The 15046-nt window shown below is 39.9% G+C and overlaps 1 protein-coding gene across 2 annotated transcripts in view; it reads left to right on the top strand.

Moving 5' to 3' along the window:
- Nucleotides 1–11653, top strand: part of LOC107592827 (dystroglycan-like) — a 44894-nt gene extending 33241 nt beyond the window's left edge. For both annotated transcript variants that reach the window (XM_016282382.1, XM_016282380.1), the window contains exon 3: nt 8169–11653. In XM_016282382.1, the coding sequence (XP_016137868.1) occupies nt 8169–10451 (2283 nt within the window). In that variant the 3' untranslated portion in view covers nt 10452–11653. The remainder of the gene's footprint in view (nt 1–8168) is intronic.
- Nucleotides 11654–15046: the final 3393 nt, after the last annotated feature.

The raw sequence follows: 15046 nt of genomic DNA, 5'->3' as shown, positions 1-15046 counted from the left end.
CTGGCCGTCCGGTCAAACTGAGCTATCGGGGGAGAAGCGCCTTGGTGAGGGAGGTAAAGAAGAACCCAAAGATCACTGTGGCTGAGCTCCAGAGATGCAGTCGGGAGATGGGAGAAAGTTGTAGAAAGTCAACCATCACTGCAGCCCTCCACCAGTCGGGGCTTTATGGCAGAGTGGCCTGACGGAAGCCTCTCCTCAGTGCAAGACACATGAAAGCCTGCATGGAGTTTGCTAAAAAACACCTGAATAAGATTCTCTGGTCTGATGAGACCAAGATAGAACTTTTTGGCCTTAATTCTAAGCGGTATGTGTGGAGAAAACCAGGCACTGCTCATCACTTGTCCAATACAGTCCCAACAGTGAAGCATGGTGGTGGCAGCATCATGCTGTGGGGGTGTTTTTCAGCTGCAGGGACAGGACGACTGGTTGCAATTGAGGGAAAGATGAATGCGGCCAAGTACAGGGATATCCTGGACGAAAACCTTCTCCAGAGTGCTCAGGACCTCAGACTGGGCCGAAGGTTTACCTTCCAACAAGACAATGGCCCTACGCACACAGCTAAAATAACGAAGGAGTGGCTTCACAACAACTCTGTGACTGTTCTTGAGTGGCCCAGCCAGAGCCCTGACTTAAACCCAATTGAGCATCTCTGGAGAGACCTAAAAATGGCTGTCCACCAACGTTTACCATCCAACCTGACAGAACTGGAGAGGATCTGCAAGGAGGAATGGCAGAGGATCCCCAAATCCAGGTGTGAAAAACTTGTTGCATCTTTCCCAAAAAGACTCATGGCTGTATTAGATCAAAAGGGTGTTTCTACTAAATACTGAGCAAAGGGTCTGAATACTTAGGACCATGTGATATTTCAGGTTTTCTTTTTTAATAAATCTGCAAAAATGTCAACAATTCTGTGTTTTTCTGTCAATATGGGGTGCTGTGTGTACATTGAGGAAAAAAAATAACTTAAATGATTTTAGCAAATGGCTGCAATATAACAAAGAGTGAAAAATTTAAGGGGGTCTGAATACTTTCCGTACCCACTGTATATATATTAAAAAAATTAATTTATTTTAATTTTCACATTAATGACACTATACTATAATATAATTATATAACTATAATCTCTTGTTTGCACTTAATATTTCAATTGATTATGACATTTTATTTTAATTCTTCTTGGCATAAAGTATTGCAGTTGGTCTTTACCACTTATTCTGTAGTGTCTTGTTGAGTCAGTCAAGTCCAAAGCCCTCTGTTCACACAAGACCCATCAGTATGATTTCCACGAAATGCTCGGACCCTCAGATCTTCATAAATAACCTACTGTGCAAAAAGATCCTTTTGAAGTCACTGACCTACTTTATGCTTTTACATTTCTTGCTTCCATTTTATCAAAAGGAACCAAGGGGATACGCTTAAAAGAGAGAAGAGCTAAGCTCATCTTAACATCCCCTTGTCCTGTTTTGAACATAAATTAAAAAAAAAAGCACAAAGCTCAAGTCTTAAATGTCAAAGCCAATTGACGATTGCTCAATCATTTTAAGATATGGAGGCAGATGTATAGTCGCTGCTAATGTCAATTCTGTTTAAACGATTCAGCGAGCTTCTCTTTCCCTTGTCCTTTCATTTCTCTGTATTCCTCTCCTCCTGCTCCTTCACACTCGTCCGTGACGGCAGGATTCTTCGTCTTCTCCCCAGCCCCTCCCTTTTTCAGCACAAAGACTGGCACTGAAACCTAATTAGACTCAGCAGTGAGGCAGTGGAAAAGTTGTATTCCTGCAGCTGATAATAAAATGGCTTTGGAAATATGAGTCACTGTATGTCGGTGGGGAGACAGATGTAACTCAAGATCGCACCGTTTGGGTCTCATGGATGCATATTCGTCTTTATTTGTTATGATACTGTCTGCATAGCAACCAGCTTTTGCGGTGCCGGTGTCATCGCAGGCTAGAATTACTCTGCTGCACCACTGGCCTTTCAGCAGTCTTGATGCAGCCTTTCGTTTTCAGAAACGAGGTCCTGTAAGTCCTCATTTTAGGTGGGTTTGGAAACAATGGGAACTGAGCACACAGCCCATGGCTTGTGTGAATGAATCAACGTTGCGGTTCCTGTTATGTCCGCTAGAGGGCAGTTAGGGGTTGACTAGTTAAGTGTCCTTGACTGTTCTCCTTGTGATTGTTTCAGGAAATGGAGCTCTGTGGATTTACACCATAAATAAGCCCCTCTTTTAGCATTTATCCCTCTTTCTTCAGGCTCCTTATTTTGCAGATGTCCTATCAAATGGATCCTATGTTGAATTCAAATGTCAAGTTACTGCATATACCCTTCTCCACCTGTCCGCCATGAATGACAAGGCCAGAAGAGCTGTAATTTTCGCTCTTTCATAACATGTCCGTGTTTCGATACCAATCCACGATGAAGAATACTGCTTGCCATTCATGAGTTTTATCTTCACTGCATTTTTTTTTCCCTCTGCACGTTTACGGTTTTCTCCTTTGTTCATGCTTGTTTCGCAGCATGGATCAAAAGCTGACATTCCCTCCTCACCGAATAGCAATTTAAAGTTTTATTATAAACAAACAGCTGCTCTCCCTGTGAGCCTTTATTCTGTTTCCTTTTCTTTCCGTCTAAAAAATGTCAGCATGCAGAATCAGTATTCATTTGATAACTTTCATTTACCCAGATGAAGGTTGAAGAAATGGACTGCCATTGGCCACTTGAAGCCTGTTTTGATTTCTGCTAGACGGCCTGCTCAGTCGCACATTTTGTAAATCCCTCTCTCTCAAGTGACCTGAACACACCCCACATTTCATTTGTAATTTTCGGCATAAAAATGGGTCATGTCCCACAGTCCACTGAAAAATGCCTGCCGTTTTCCCTAGGTAAAAGTGGGTTATTTTCAAAGATCATTCTTTCTCCAAATTAGAAGTGCAAATACTTTGTTCCTCAAAATGTGTTGGGCCTTTATTTAAAGAAGCGTGCAAATGTATTCAGAGACTGAGATGAGTGGAGTTGCATGAATGTTTAACCAAAGTAAATGGGTTAGTCATTTCTTGTAAACATCTGCTTGGCCAAAATAAGGGCTATCCCTCTTCAAATTTTCCCCTTTGTCTCCGTCTCTCTCTCTAATATCACAAAGACATGCCTGAGCCTACTCCTTCAGAACTATGAATCTTATCTTTTCAGCTGTCTTCATATCCCAACAATGGGATCTTTTCTTCCTGCAGACTCCCCCGTAAGCGTGCCCTAACAATGGGCGGCTTTATTCGACCCACAACGAAGGGAGTTTCGATTTATCCGTGTAATTCCTTCATTTCAGTGGGGAAAAGTTTATTCTTCTCATCAGACCTTTTTAGATTTTGCTATTACAACCCTATCACAGAGGTCCTAAGGGTTGTTAAAGGGATGGTTCATCCAAAATGAAAATGGTCATCAGATGCTCACTTTTATGTTGCTCCACACCTGCTTGACTTTCTTTCTCCTGTGGCGCACAACAGCTTTAAAAGTTCGGCAGAATGTTAAAGACTGACAGTCGCCATTCACATTCCTTGTATGGAAAAAGATTCAGTGAAAGGTGACTGAAATGGGCTCTCATTTTGCTTCACATAACCTTTTATTTTGAAAAAGGTTTAAAACGACATGAGAGTGAGTAGCTAAATGATGACCGAATTAAAATTTTTAGGTTCCTAGTAGGGCTGTGTATCACCAGCAAAGTCACGATACGATACACATCACGATACAGATGCCTCAATACGATACATATCACGATACAGGACTGCACTGAATTTCACCTCAGCAGAATTTAGTAAAACAGCCGTTTATTAAACACTGCATACTATAGTGCCATTTCTAACTATTGGCAGAGCAGGCAGTTGACCTCTGCATTATGAAGGGCCTCCATAACTGTACCACAGTACAATATAGGTAATAGCATATGTTTCATGTTTACATTGGGCACTCCCCACCAGGTACAATATTCTGATTGTTTGCATCTTGTTTTTAAACCCATAAATAATGTACTCATTCTAATAAATTTATATTGTAATGTACTCATTCTAATATATTAAAAAAATCATATTTGCATTGAACACTCTCTACATTTAAAAAATAAAAATTAGAAGAATTCTAAACTAATGTGCGGTCTTCACTGTATCTAAGCACACACATGCTCCGTCACTCACAGATTATTCACACTTTTTAGCGCTGCCCCGCAATTTTATCAACTTATCAATAGCTTAATTGCTCAAGAGCTACATTATCTTTCTCAACAAGGAGCTGGTAACATCATTGTTTCTAAAGGAATTAAAGCCACAGCTTCACTGTTAATAGAGAAATGCGGCAAAACGGTGGTAATTCATACTTATACAGCGCCTCTCTCTCTCATAAATGAACACTTGATGAATTACACTTTTCTGAGAATAGAATATAGAGGTGGAGATCGCTAAACTGCAAGCTTACTGGTGTTTTCAGAAAGCAAGCGCATTTATCCACAGTGAAGAGAGAGCACATGGTTGCCAGGTTGACAAAGATAAGTAGCATACTTGGTAGATATTTCCGTATTGTGCAAGTGGGAAGCTCTGTTTCGGGGTTTACGTCTCTTTATATCAGGCAACCCCGGTTGTGTTCCTCTGCAGCCATATTAAACCCTTTTGTAGCCTATATATTATGCTCTATTCATTATTTTTTTTAGAAACCTCACACTTTTCTACTCTATTTTAAACGTTGTTCTTGTATTCATTTCAAATTAAGCACGGTCCACTGCTACACATGCCACAATATCGATACTGAGACAGCTGTATCGATACTCGTATCGTCAAATCTCTTTGACTATACATTGTCGTATTGAACACAGCACTAGTTCCTAGTTGGTCCCTTGGTTTCGTGACTGTGGGATATGGAGAAGGAATTTTTTGCGAGGGAGGGGAATCAGGTTTTCTACATGTGCCATTCAGAAGCATCCCGACAGGCTTGCCGCAGCAACTGAAATATGAAAGAAAAAACAACTCGCTAATATTCTTGTTGTTGACATTCTCTCTCGTTTCTGTCTTTCCTTGCTTTCTTCACTTAAGTCAAGAGAAGCATGCCTTTGGCAGAAGTTATACTGTTTTTAGTGTGGGTTGCATGAATCATCACTATGGAAACTATGTGGTTCCCTGAATGTCAGCGTGTGTGTGTGTGCGTTTTGCCACTGATGCTCTAGTTTCAGAAGGCAGCATTGAAGACTTGCCTTAACCTTCAGTTTTGTTCTAAAGCAAGGTCTGAAGAGGCAACAGAATGTAGACACATGCCATCTGTGCCATATGTTTCATTGCAGGGATGGTTTCAGTATGACTATAAACAGAATATGTAAGGTAATTTTTGCCAATGCTGTATATCTATTAGCAGTGGGGTTTTTTTACAGATAATGAGGTGAAACGTAAATATAGATTCAGTGGCAGTGCAGAATCAATTCTCTAATTGAAGGATGATTCCAGAATTTATCGTAGTTTGACACTAGGCATGGGCCGATTAACGGTTTCAAGGTATACCGCGATTTGAAAATTTCACGGTTTCAAAACTGCTAATATTTTCCTTTATACCATTCCAGCGGTATGCGCTATTTTTCATGTCTCCTCAAAGACTGAAAGTGTAGGAATCCTTCAGGTTGAATGCAGTGTATAGAACTTTTTTTATTTTAAAAACAAACAAGCAAGCCCTGTCCAGATTTAAAAAGTTACGCAAAAGTAACGTAATGCATTACTTTACATAAAAAGTAACTAAGTAGCGTAATTAGTTACTTTTTTATGGAGTAACGCAATATTGTAATGCATTACTTTTAAAAGTAACTTTCCCCAACACTGGTAAAGAGTAACACGACCCCCCTCCTCCTGTTGGTGCGAGTGAGCGGTCAGTCATGTGTGTGTAGGATGGCCGAACTTAAGGAGCTTCCCCTGGAATTTACGCGATCGGCAACCGGCCACTTTTTGTCTTATTGCAAACAACTCATCTCTGTTCTGGACTTGCACAAACCGCGTTGCAATGCAATCGTTTTCCAAAATGTAATTTATGTGAAAATATGAAGTCTGTAAACGCCCGTTAACACAGGCCAGAGACGCTGAAGACGGACGCACAGAGAAAAATACTGTAGCAGGCAGATCACTCACTGTTCATGATGCATGAGCTATTGGAAGAAAATCCTCAATATTGATTTGGGGGTTTATATGAATGTGTTTCTGAGGTCTTCAGAAAAGTTTACGTGGTATTTTCTTTTCATATCGTCTCTGTATACTTCTTATTAAAGCAGTGTTTCAGCGCAGAGCTGCTGTGTTTACAGCGATAACCAAGGAAAAGCTGTATCTGGTGTTCCAGAAGCGCCTCCTGCTGTCAGAGAGTGAATCTGCATCTCATTCAGAGCTTTTGCTGTTTGCTTGTTCAGGCATGTAGTATAATTTCACAAAGCTAGTCAGAACAGAACATTCTGTTTTTGCTTCAAATTGGGTTATTATTAAATCAAATTATGTATATGAAATTATATAACTAAATGATGTGAAATGATATAAATGATATGTATATGAATTATATAACTACATTTAAATAACTGTAATTACAGATTTAGGTTAAATAAAGATGTCAGTCTTTATTTTTCTTCTTTTTAGGAAACAAATTAAAGAAAAATAAACATTCTACTGTTCCTAATATTCTGTATGTTGCTCAAAAACAAAATATGTTGTGTTCAGCTGAAAACTTTTTTTTTCTTTCTTTTTTTTACCCAGTCATTTAAAAATAACACATTTTAGAGCTGTAACGACAATACCGTGAAACCATGATATGTTTTGCTTAAGGTTATCATACCGTCAATCTCATACCAGCCCATGCCTATTTGACACATTCTGTAATTGATAGATGTGGCCCATTTCTGTGTTTTAAAAGAATAATTCACCCCAAAATATAAAAACTTTCCCATTTTTTTTACACTCTAATGTCATTCCAGATTGGCATTCTTTCATTTGTGGAGCACAAAAAGAGATGTTTAGCAGAATGTTCATGCTGCACTTTTCCATACAATATGAATTAATTGAGATGGACATCAGGACAGGAAAACAGCACCGTAAAAGTAGACCATGTTACATTGAAGCTTTTTATATATAAGCTATTTTATAGCTTAGTGTGAGGAAGTAACCGAACTGCCATTTCACTTTACAGGTTATGGTCCCTCTGATGGTGCCATGTTTAAATATGTGGAAGCAAATTAAATTTGAGCGCTCCGGCTGTGTAAATGATAACAGAATTGTAATTTTGCATCCGTTAAAATACCACTGTTCTGTGCAAGCCACATACCATTTGAAGTGAAGCAGTGTTGATGTTTCAAACACACTATCAATCAACAAGACTATAGATCAGTCTATAATTAGACTCCCACCTGAATAATTTATGTCTCTCTAAGCGATCAAATAGGTTCACAATCAAACTCGCACACATGCTCTGACTGGTTGATGGGAACATTCAAAAGCAAGATTGCGAAAGGCAGAGAGGGGTGTGGTGCTGGTGCATTTTTGTGTCTAAAGCTTTGAAGGCTGTCAATTGAAATAAAAAACCCAGCTGCTGATGCCCTCACTCCCTTAGTGACTGCTGTGCACTGGTTTGAGTTTTAATGACCCAACCCATGAGCACTGGCTTTACATAATGTATGAACCAGGATTTATTAACAATCAAATTAAGGGGCTGGAAGCAAAGGGTGTATTTTTGTATTTGCAAAGAGGCTTGTTTGTGTTAATGGATCATCTCAATGCCATTGATTCATTATTGGTTATTTTTGACTGAGCGATCATTGAACGGCTCTCCAGCTGGTGGAGTATCTCATGCCGCAGGGAGCTCTATGCCACTCTGTGAGCACTCGTTCATTATAGTCTTTACTCCTCCTGTCTTAATGAATTTCAAGATACTGACTTTTTGCTCACAACCAGGAAAGACTGAATACAAAAACTAAAAATGATGTGTCAAAGACAGCTTTGATTCATGTGATTTGGAATGGATATTAATCACATTATAAAGTGGGATTTACTTTCAACTTTTCAAAAGTGTTTGACTTGGCAGTGCATATCTGGCATCACTGTAAGCTCATTTGTCTTGTTACATTTCAGATGCAAGTCATTGTTGCGGTAATCGTTATTTCTCCTCCTGTTTTACAGATCACAGAAGCAAGCAAGGATGTGCTCCCAGCATGGTTGCATTGGGATGCAGAGAGTGGCACACTTCAAGGCCTTCCTCTAGAGACAGACAAGGGTGTTCACTACATATCTGTTTCTGTTTCCAATGAGAGCCAAGTCTCCCAAAGCCCAGATGTGTTCTCCATTGAGGTGCACCCAGAGGAGCATGTGGATACTGACCCTTTTCAGCTTACAATTCAACAGTCAGCCAGCAATGATGTCCAACCTTTCATCTGTGGCAATGAGGAGCCTGTCACTGTCCTTACCGTCATTCTGGATGCTGACCTCACAAAGATGTGCTCGAAGCAGAGGGTGGAACTACTTGCTAACATGAAGAAGTTTTCTGGCATGGGGCTTCAGCACATGAAGATTTTGCCTGTGGTCAACAACCGTTTGTTTGACATGTCTGCTTTCATGGCAGGACCGGGAAATGCCAAGAAGGTGGTTGAAAACGGAGCCCTTTTGTCCTGGAAACTTGGCTGCAGTCTGGATCAAAGCAGCATTCCTGATATCAGTAGTGTTCAGGTTCCAGCAAAAGAGGGAACCATGTCCGCACAGTTGGGATATCCAGTCGTTGGGTGGCATATCGCTAACAAAAAGCCCCATGTACCTAAAAGGGTGCGAAGGCAGCTCAACAACACCCCCACTCCCATTCCCTCATTACTCCCCCCAACAACTTACCCTGAGCCCCCCATCCGTATCGTTCCCACACCGACTTCTCCTTCTATTGCTCCTACCTCAGACAGTTCTGCCCCGCCTGTTCGTGGTCCTGTGCCACTTCCTGTAAAACCTACCATTCGAAACCGAGATCCCATTGCCTACACTCCAACCTTAGGCCCCCCTCAGCCAACACGAGTAATAGACTCCACCAGCACAATCGTCATCCAGCCCACCATGACCAGGCCTGTGTATGTTGGGGCCTCTGTCACCCCAACAACACCCACAACCAGGAAACCAACAAAAAGACCTGGAAAGAAACCCAAGACAACTCCGATACCAAGAGAACCCAAGACCACCACAACCAAGCCACCAAGGCGCACAACACCCCCCGTTATCCTAATTGAAGGCAATATAAAACCCCAGCTGCGAAACCCAATTGACCAGGTGAATGCCTACGTTGGCACCTACTTTGAGGTGAAGGTTCCATCTGATACGTTTTTCGACAAAGAGGATGGAACTACCGATAAGTTGAGACTCACCTTGCGCAAGGGCAATGATGTGGTTGGAGATGATTCCTGGATACAGTTCAATAGCACAAGCCAGTTGCTCTATGGATTACCAGACCAGGAGCATGAAGGAAAGCATGAGTATTTCATGCAGGCAACTGACAAAGGAGGTCTCTATGCAATAGATGCCTTTGAGGTCCGTGTCAATCGATGGGGAAACAGTGTTAAGTCACCGGTGTTGTTTACTGCTGTGTTCGAAGGGGATGCACGTACAGTCACCAATGACATTCACAAGAAGATCCTTCTCGTCAAGAAACTGGCCCAGTCTTTCGGTGATCGCAACAGTAGCACCGTTACACTAAAAAACATCATGAAGGGGTCTATCATAGTGGAATGGACCAACAACAGCCTTCAGCAAAACCCCTGCCCAAAAGAGCAAATACAGCAGCTGACCAGAAGAATCTCTAATAATGAGGGTAGACCCTCACCACAATTCATGCATGTTATGGAACCAGATTTCAAGGCCTTAAATATCACTGTCAGAGGCACAGCAAGCTGTCGCAACTACATGTTTGTCCCGTTAGGTGAGATCCCAGATCCGACCATCTCTCCGGTTACTCCCGCTGTGGGCGCTGGAAGACAGAGCAATGATGATGTGTATCTTCACACCGTCATACCGGCAGTGGTGGTTGCAGCAATTTTGCTGATAGCGGGAATCATTGCCATGATTTGCTATCGCAAGAAGCGCAAGGGCAAGCTGACCATCGAAGACCAAGCAACTTTCATCAAGAAAGGAGTGCCCATTATTTTTGCGGATGAGCTTGATGACTCTAAGCCGCCCCCATCTTCCAGCATGCCCCTTATCCTTCAAGAGGAAAAGCCTCCGCTTCCTCCACCAGAGTATCCCAACATGGCTAGTCCAGAGACAACACCTCTGAACCAGGACCTTTTGGGAGAGTACACACCTCTACACGATGAGGATCCCAATGCCCCTCCCTACCAACCACCACCACCCTTCTCTACGCCAATGGAGGGTAAAGGATCCCGCCCCAAGAACATGACCCCGTACAGATCTCCACCCCCTTACGTGCCACCCTAATGTTTGCTGAACCCTCTGGAGCAGGAGGATGTGGAACTTTTGTAGTTCCACACCAGTGTGTTGTTTCTTTGCATTATGGGATTTTTAGAAGGGGGGTGCTGCAAATTGGGGTTTGAGGTTTGAATGTGATGGGATGATTTTGTTAAACTGGACTCTTAAGGAGATGTGGGAGGGTGGGGAAAGTGGATAGTCTGCAAAGGACAGCGAAAACAACCTCAGCCTCTGACTACTCTGGTTATTGCTAAACTGTTGGGGATGTACTCTCCAGTCCTGGCACTTTTGTGTCTAGATGGGCTTTTTTGACTAATTATTGGTTTTGTTTTGATTTAGATTTTCTTTGTTTTTTGTTTCACATTTTTCTTACTCCGAATCAAAACTCCTTGGCTAACAGCACTCTTTCTATCTTCTGAATTCGTTAATCTTGAATAATGTAAGCGGACAATAAAGCTGACTGCAGGTGCAAAAGGTTTCATAGAGAAATTCAATAACAGAAGGGGAAAAAAAGAATGGCCTTGAGGGACTTGGACAGCCATGCAGACAGTTCCGTGGGATGTCGGGATGCATTATGGTTTTGCCTTTTAACACAAAATTAAACTGTTTTTATTGTTCTTCACATGTCTAGTTAAATCACTACAAGAACAGGTAGCCAAAATGAAAGATTTGTTTAATCCACTGTATATTTGAAAGTTATGCTCGATCATCTTTAATTGTTATTGTATATTTTATTACTTTTTTTTTTAATGTTTTTAATAAGTATTACACTGCGATAAACACTATTTTCCACCCCTCAAAAATGCTAAAAACATATTAAATCACTGAGTGAACATGTCACCGTGTGTGTTCTGACTTGAGATCTGTGCTATATAGTTTCTTGCCAGCCATGTGAAACTTTTGGAGGCGGTAATCTCATGAGTGAGATTGAGTCTATGCAGATTCTGCTTTTTGACCTGACAGGCCAGAGCCTGTTATTGATCTCACTTAATTATATTTCCCATAGGCCATGAAGAAATCTTGTGATTTAATTGGTTGTACAGGTTGACGGGGTCTTCGCATCCTTAATTCTCTCATAAGACAGCAGGAACCATGTTCAGCACCCTCAAGTCAAAACCACCAATATAATGTTTCACCAGTTAGACTCAAGCTACTGACCGTTATTGAGACGGATTTCTCAATTTCAAAGACTTGATTTAATCAGAACAAGCTCGGGTTTCAGATGATTTGTAGTTTCTTTGTTTTATATATATACACATTTCAGTGATGATAATGGAGTATATGCCTTGGATCCACTCGAAATAATTCAAAATAAAGACTGAAGATTTTGATAATGGTGACCCATCCTCTACACAACGGTATTGTTTATTAAATGTCATGTCATAATTATACATATATTTGCAGTTGAATGCCATATTTTGCCTTGGTGGTATCGCAGCAAGTGTCTTCTGTACATAATCTGCCTGTGGATATAATTGTATAGTCCAAACGTGTGTAAATCAGATATGGTAAAAAAAAACTAAAACAAAAAAAGAAATGAGGAAAATATTACTTTTTGTTTTAGATGAGGGGTGATTATTTTTTATATATAGTAATGGTAATAATAAAAAAAAAAATCCTTGAGCAAGACCTGGAATAGGAGTGAACAACTGGTTTTTATTTACAAAATCATCAGAAAACTAGAAAAAAATAAAAAATAAAAAGATTGATAAAATCACAATCTAATTTTTTACAAAGTTTTTGATACAGCCTCAAATTGTTTATTAAAAACAAATATATAGTGTATTGCAATTTGTAAAACTTTAGTCTTGGTAATTGATTCATTATATAGCTTTTCCTCATGGGTCTTTTTCTTAGCTGGTTTTCTTTAAGTTTGCTTTAAGCTTACAAAATATAAATAATGGACTGTATTGTCGGGGAAAATGTCCTATGTAATAGTATTCTTTTTTTCTGATTTGTGTTTTACACATTTGTTTTTAGGTTTAGAATTCAAAAGTGACATTTGCAATAATAAAGGTGTGGCATAGTCACGGCTGGTCAGTATGAGTAGTGTGCAAGATCTGTGTAACGCAGTACCTCCTTAAGTCTCACAACCCCAGAATTGTTTTGCCACGTAGGAGGTTATGTATGGATGTATTTGTGGGTGTGATCGTAACTTGTATTTTGATGCTTCCATTTAGCCTTTATAGATTTATCAGTAAACCAAAATCCATGGAGGTTTGATTTGATGTTTCATTTGTACGTACCAGCAGGTTGAAGATGGAAATGGTGCAGGAAAAGGTGCAGTAGGATTGAGGTACAAAAACATTGCAAAATTCACTTCATCATGGTACGGCATTGACAAATTGATAAATAATTTTCAGTATTTTTTTCAAAGCAGCAAAGTTGTGTGTTCGCTTTAACCCTGAATCTGACTGAATCTGGTAGATTTATACAAGAAATTAAAGCAAAAACAATCGCAGTTTGCCAATGGGGTAAGAAAAATGCATACACTATTTTGCTTAAGTAAATGTTTGTTTTTACAAGAACACTTTTTATTTTATTTTTTATTTTTTTATTCCAGTGTACAGCAAAATCAGCAAGGAAATGCTTATTGTCTTTTTTTGTGGCCTTTTCTAATGGATTCTTTTGTTTCATTGTTATAATACGTTATTTATACATTTATGTAGCAATGAGTCTGTCACAGTAAAGCTACTGCTTTCTCATTAACACAACACTGAATGAATATTTTAGGTGGAAAAACCAAAGATGCAGATTACAAAATGGCTGTCGTTTGCTACCGTTAAGTCTGCTGCTTAAGTTCATGTCTTTTTTCATTAATTTTTTTTCTTACAGTTTTGAATAAAAGCAATGATGAATAAGTAAAAATATGATAGTTTCCCCTCCGTCCCTTTTATTTTATTTTTTTCTTATAGAGATAAATCTCAGTGTTGTACATGTATTCAATCTATATGGTTAATTTCACAAACAAAAGTTTTATCTATTTTACAATATAATTTTTTTTATTCTTTTGCACAGCTGTTATGTTTTTATTTGATAATTCAGTCAGCCTTACATACAGTGGTGTGAAAAAGTGTTGGCCCCCTTCCTGATTTCTTTTTTTTTTTGCATGTTTGTCACATGTTTCCGATCATCAAACAAATTTAAATATTAGTAAAAGATAATACAAGAGAACACAACATGCAGTTTTTAAATGAAGGTTTTTATTATTAAGGGAAAACAAAATCCAAAACTACATGGCCCTATGTGAAGAAGTGTTTGCCCCACTGTTAAAACTATGGTTTATCACACCTGAGTTCAATTTCTCTAGCCACACCTAGGCCTGATTACTGCCACACCTGTTCGCAATCAAGAAATCTCTTAAATAGGACCTGCCTGACAAAGTGAAGTAGACCAAAAGATCCTCAAAAGCTAGACATCATGCCGAGATCCAAAGAAATTCAGAAACAAATGAGAAAGAAAGTAATTGAGATCTATCAGTCTGGAAAAGGTTATAAAGCCATTTCTAAAGCTTTGGGACTCCAGCGAACCACAGTGAGAGCCATTATTCACAAATGGCAAAAACATGGAACAGTGGAGAACCTTCCCAGGAGTGGCCGGCCGACCAAAATTACCCCAAGAGCACAGCGACGACTCATCCAAGAGGTCACAAAAGACCCCACAACAACATCCAAAGAACTGCAGGCCTCACTTGCCTCAGTTAAGGTCAGTGTTCATGACTCCACCATAAGAAAGAGACTGGGCAAAAATGGTCCAAGACGAAAACCGCTACTGAGCAAAAAGAACATAAAGGCTCGTCTCAGTTTTGCCAGAAAACATCTTGATGATCCCCAAGACTTTTGGGAAAATACTCTGTGGACTGACGAGACAAAAGTTGAACTTTTTGGAAGGTGTGTTCCATTACTTCTGGCGTAAAAGTAACACTGCATTTCAGAAAAAGTACATCATGCCAACAGTAAAATATGGTGGTGGTAGTAGTGTGATGGTCTGGGGCTGTTTTGCTGCTTCAGGACCTGGAAGACTTGCTGTGATAAATGGAACCATGAATTCTGCTGTTTACCAAAAAATCCTGAAGGAGAATGTCCGGCCATCTGTTCGTGACCTCAAGCTGAAGCGAACTTGGGTTCTGCAGCAGGACAATGATCCAAAACACACCAGCAAGTCCACCTCTGAATGGCTGGAGAAAAACAAAATGAAGACTTTGGAGTGGCCTAGTCAAAGTCCTGACCTGAATCCTATTGAGATGCTGTGGCATGACCTTAAAAATGCGGTTCATGTTTAAACCCTCCAATGTGGCTGAATTACAACAATTCTGCATAGATGAGTGGACCACAATTCCTCCACAGCGCTGTAACAGACTCATTGCAAGTTATCGCAAACGCTTGATTGCAGTTGTTGCTGCTAAGGGTAGCCCAACCAGTTATTAGGTTTAGGGGACAAACACTTTTTCACACAGGGCCATGTAGTTTAGGATTTTGTTTTCCCTTAATAATAAAAACCTTAAATTAAAAACTGCATGTTGTGTTTACTTGTGTTATCTTTGACTAATATTTAAATTTGTTTGATGATCTGAAACATTAAAATGTGACAAACATGCAAAAAAA

This window comes from Sinocyclocheilus grahami, unplaced genomic scaffold (assembly GCF_001515645.1).
Source record: "Sinocyclocheilus grahami isolate Dianchi unplaced genomic scaffold, SAMN03320097.WGS_v1.1 scaffold159.1, whole genome shotgun sequence".
Taxonomy (NCBI): domain Eukaryota; kingdom Metazoa; phylum Chordata; class Actinopteri; order Cypriniformes; family Cyprinidae; genus Sinocyclocheilus; species Sinocyclocheilus grahami.
The sequence above is the reverse complement of the archived record's forward strand: the minus strand, read 5'-3'. Positions and strand labels throughout refer to the sequence as shown.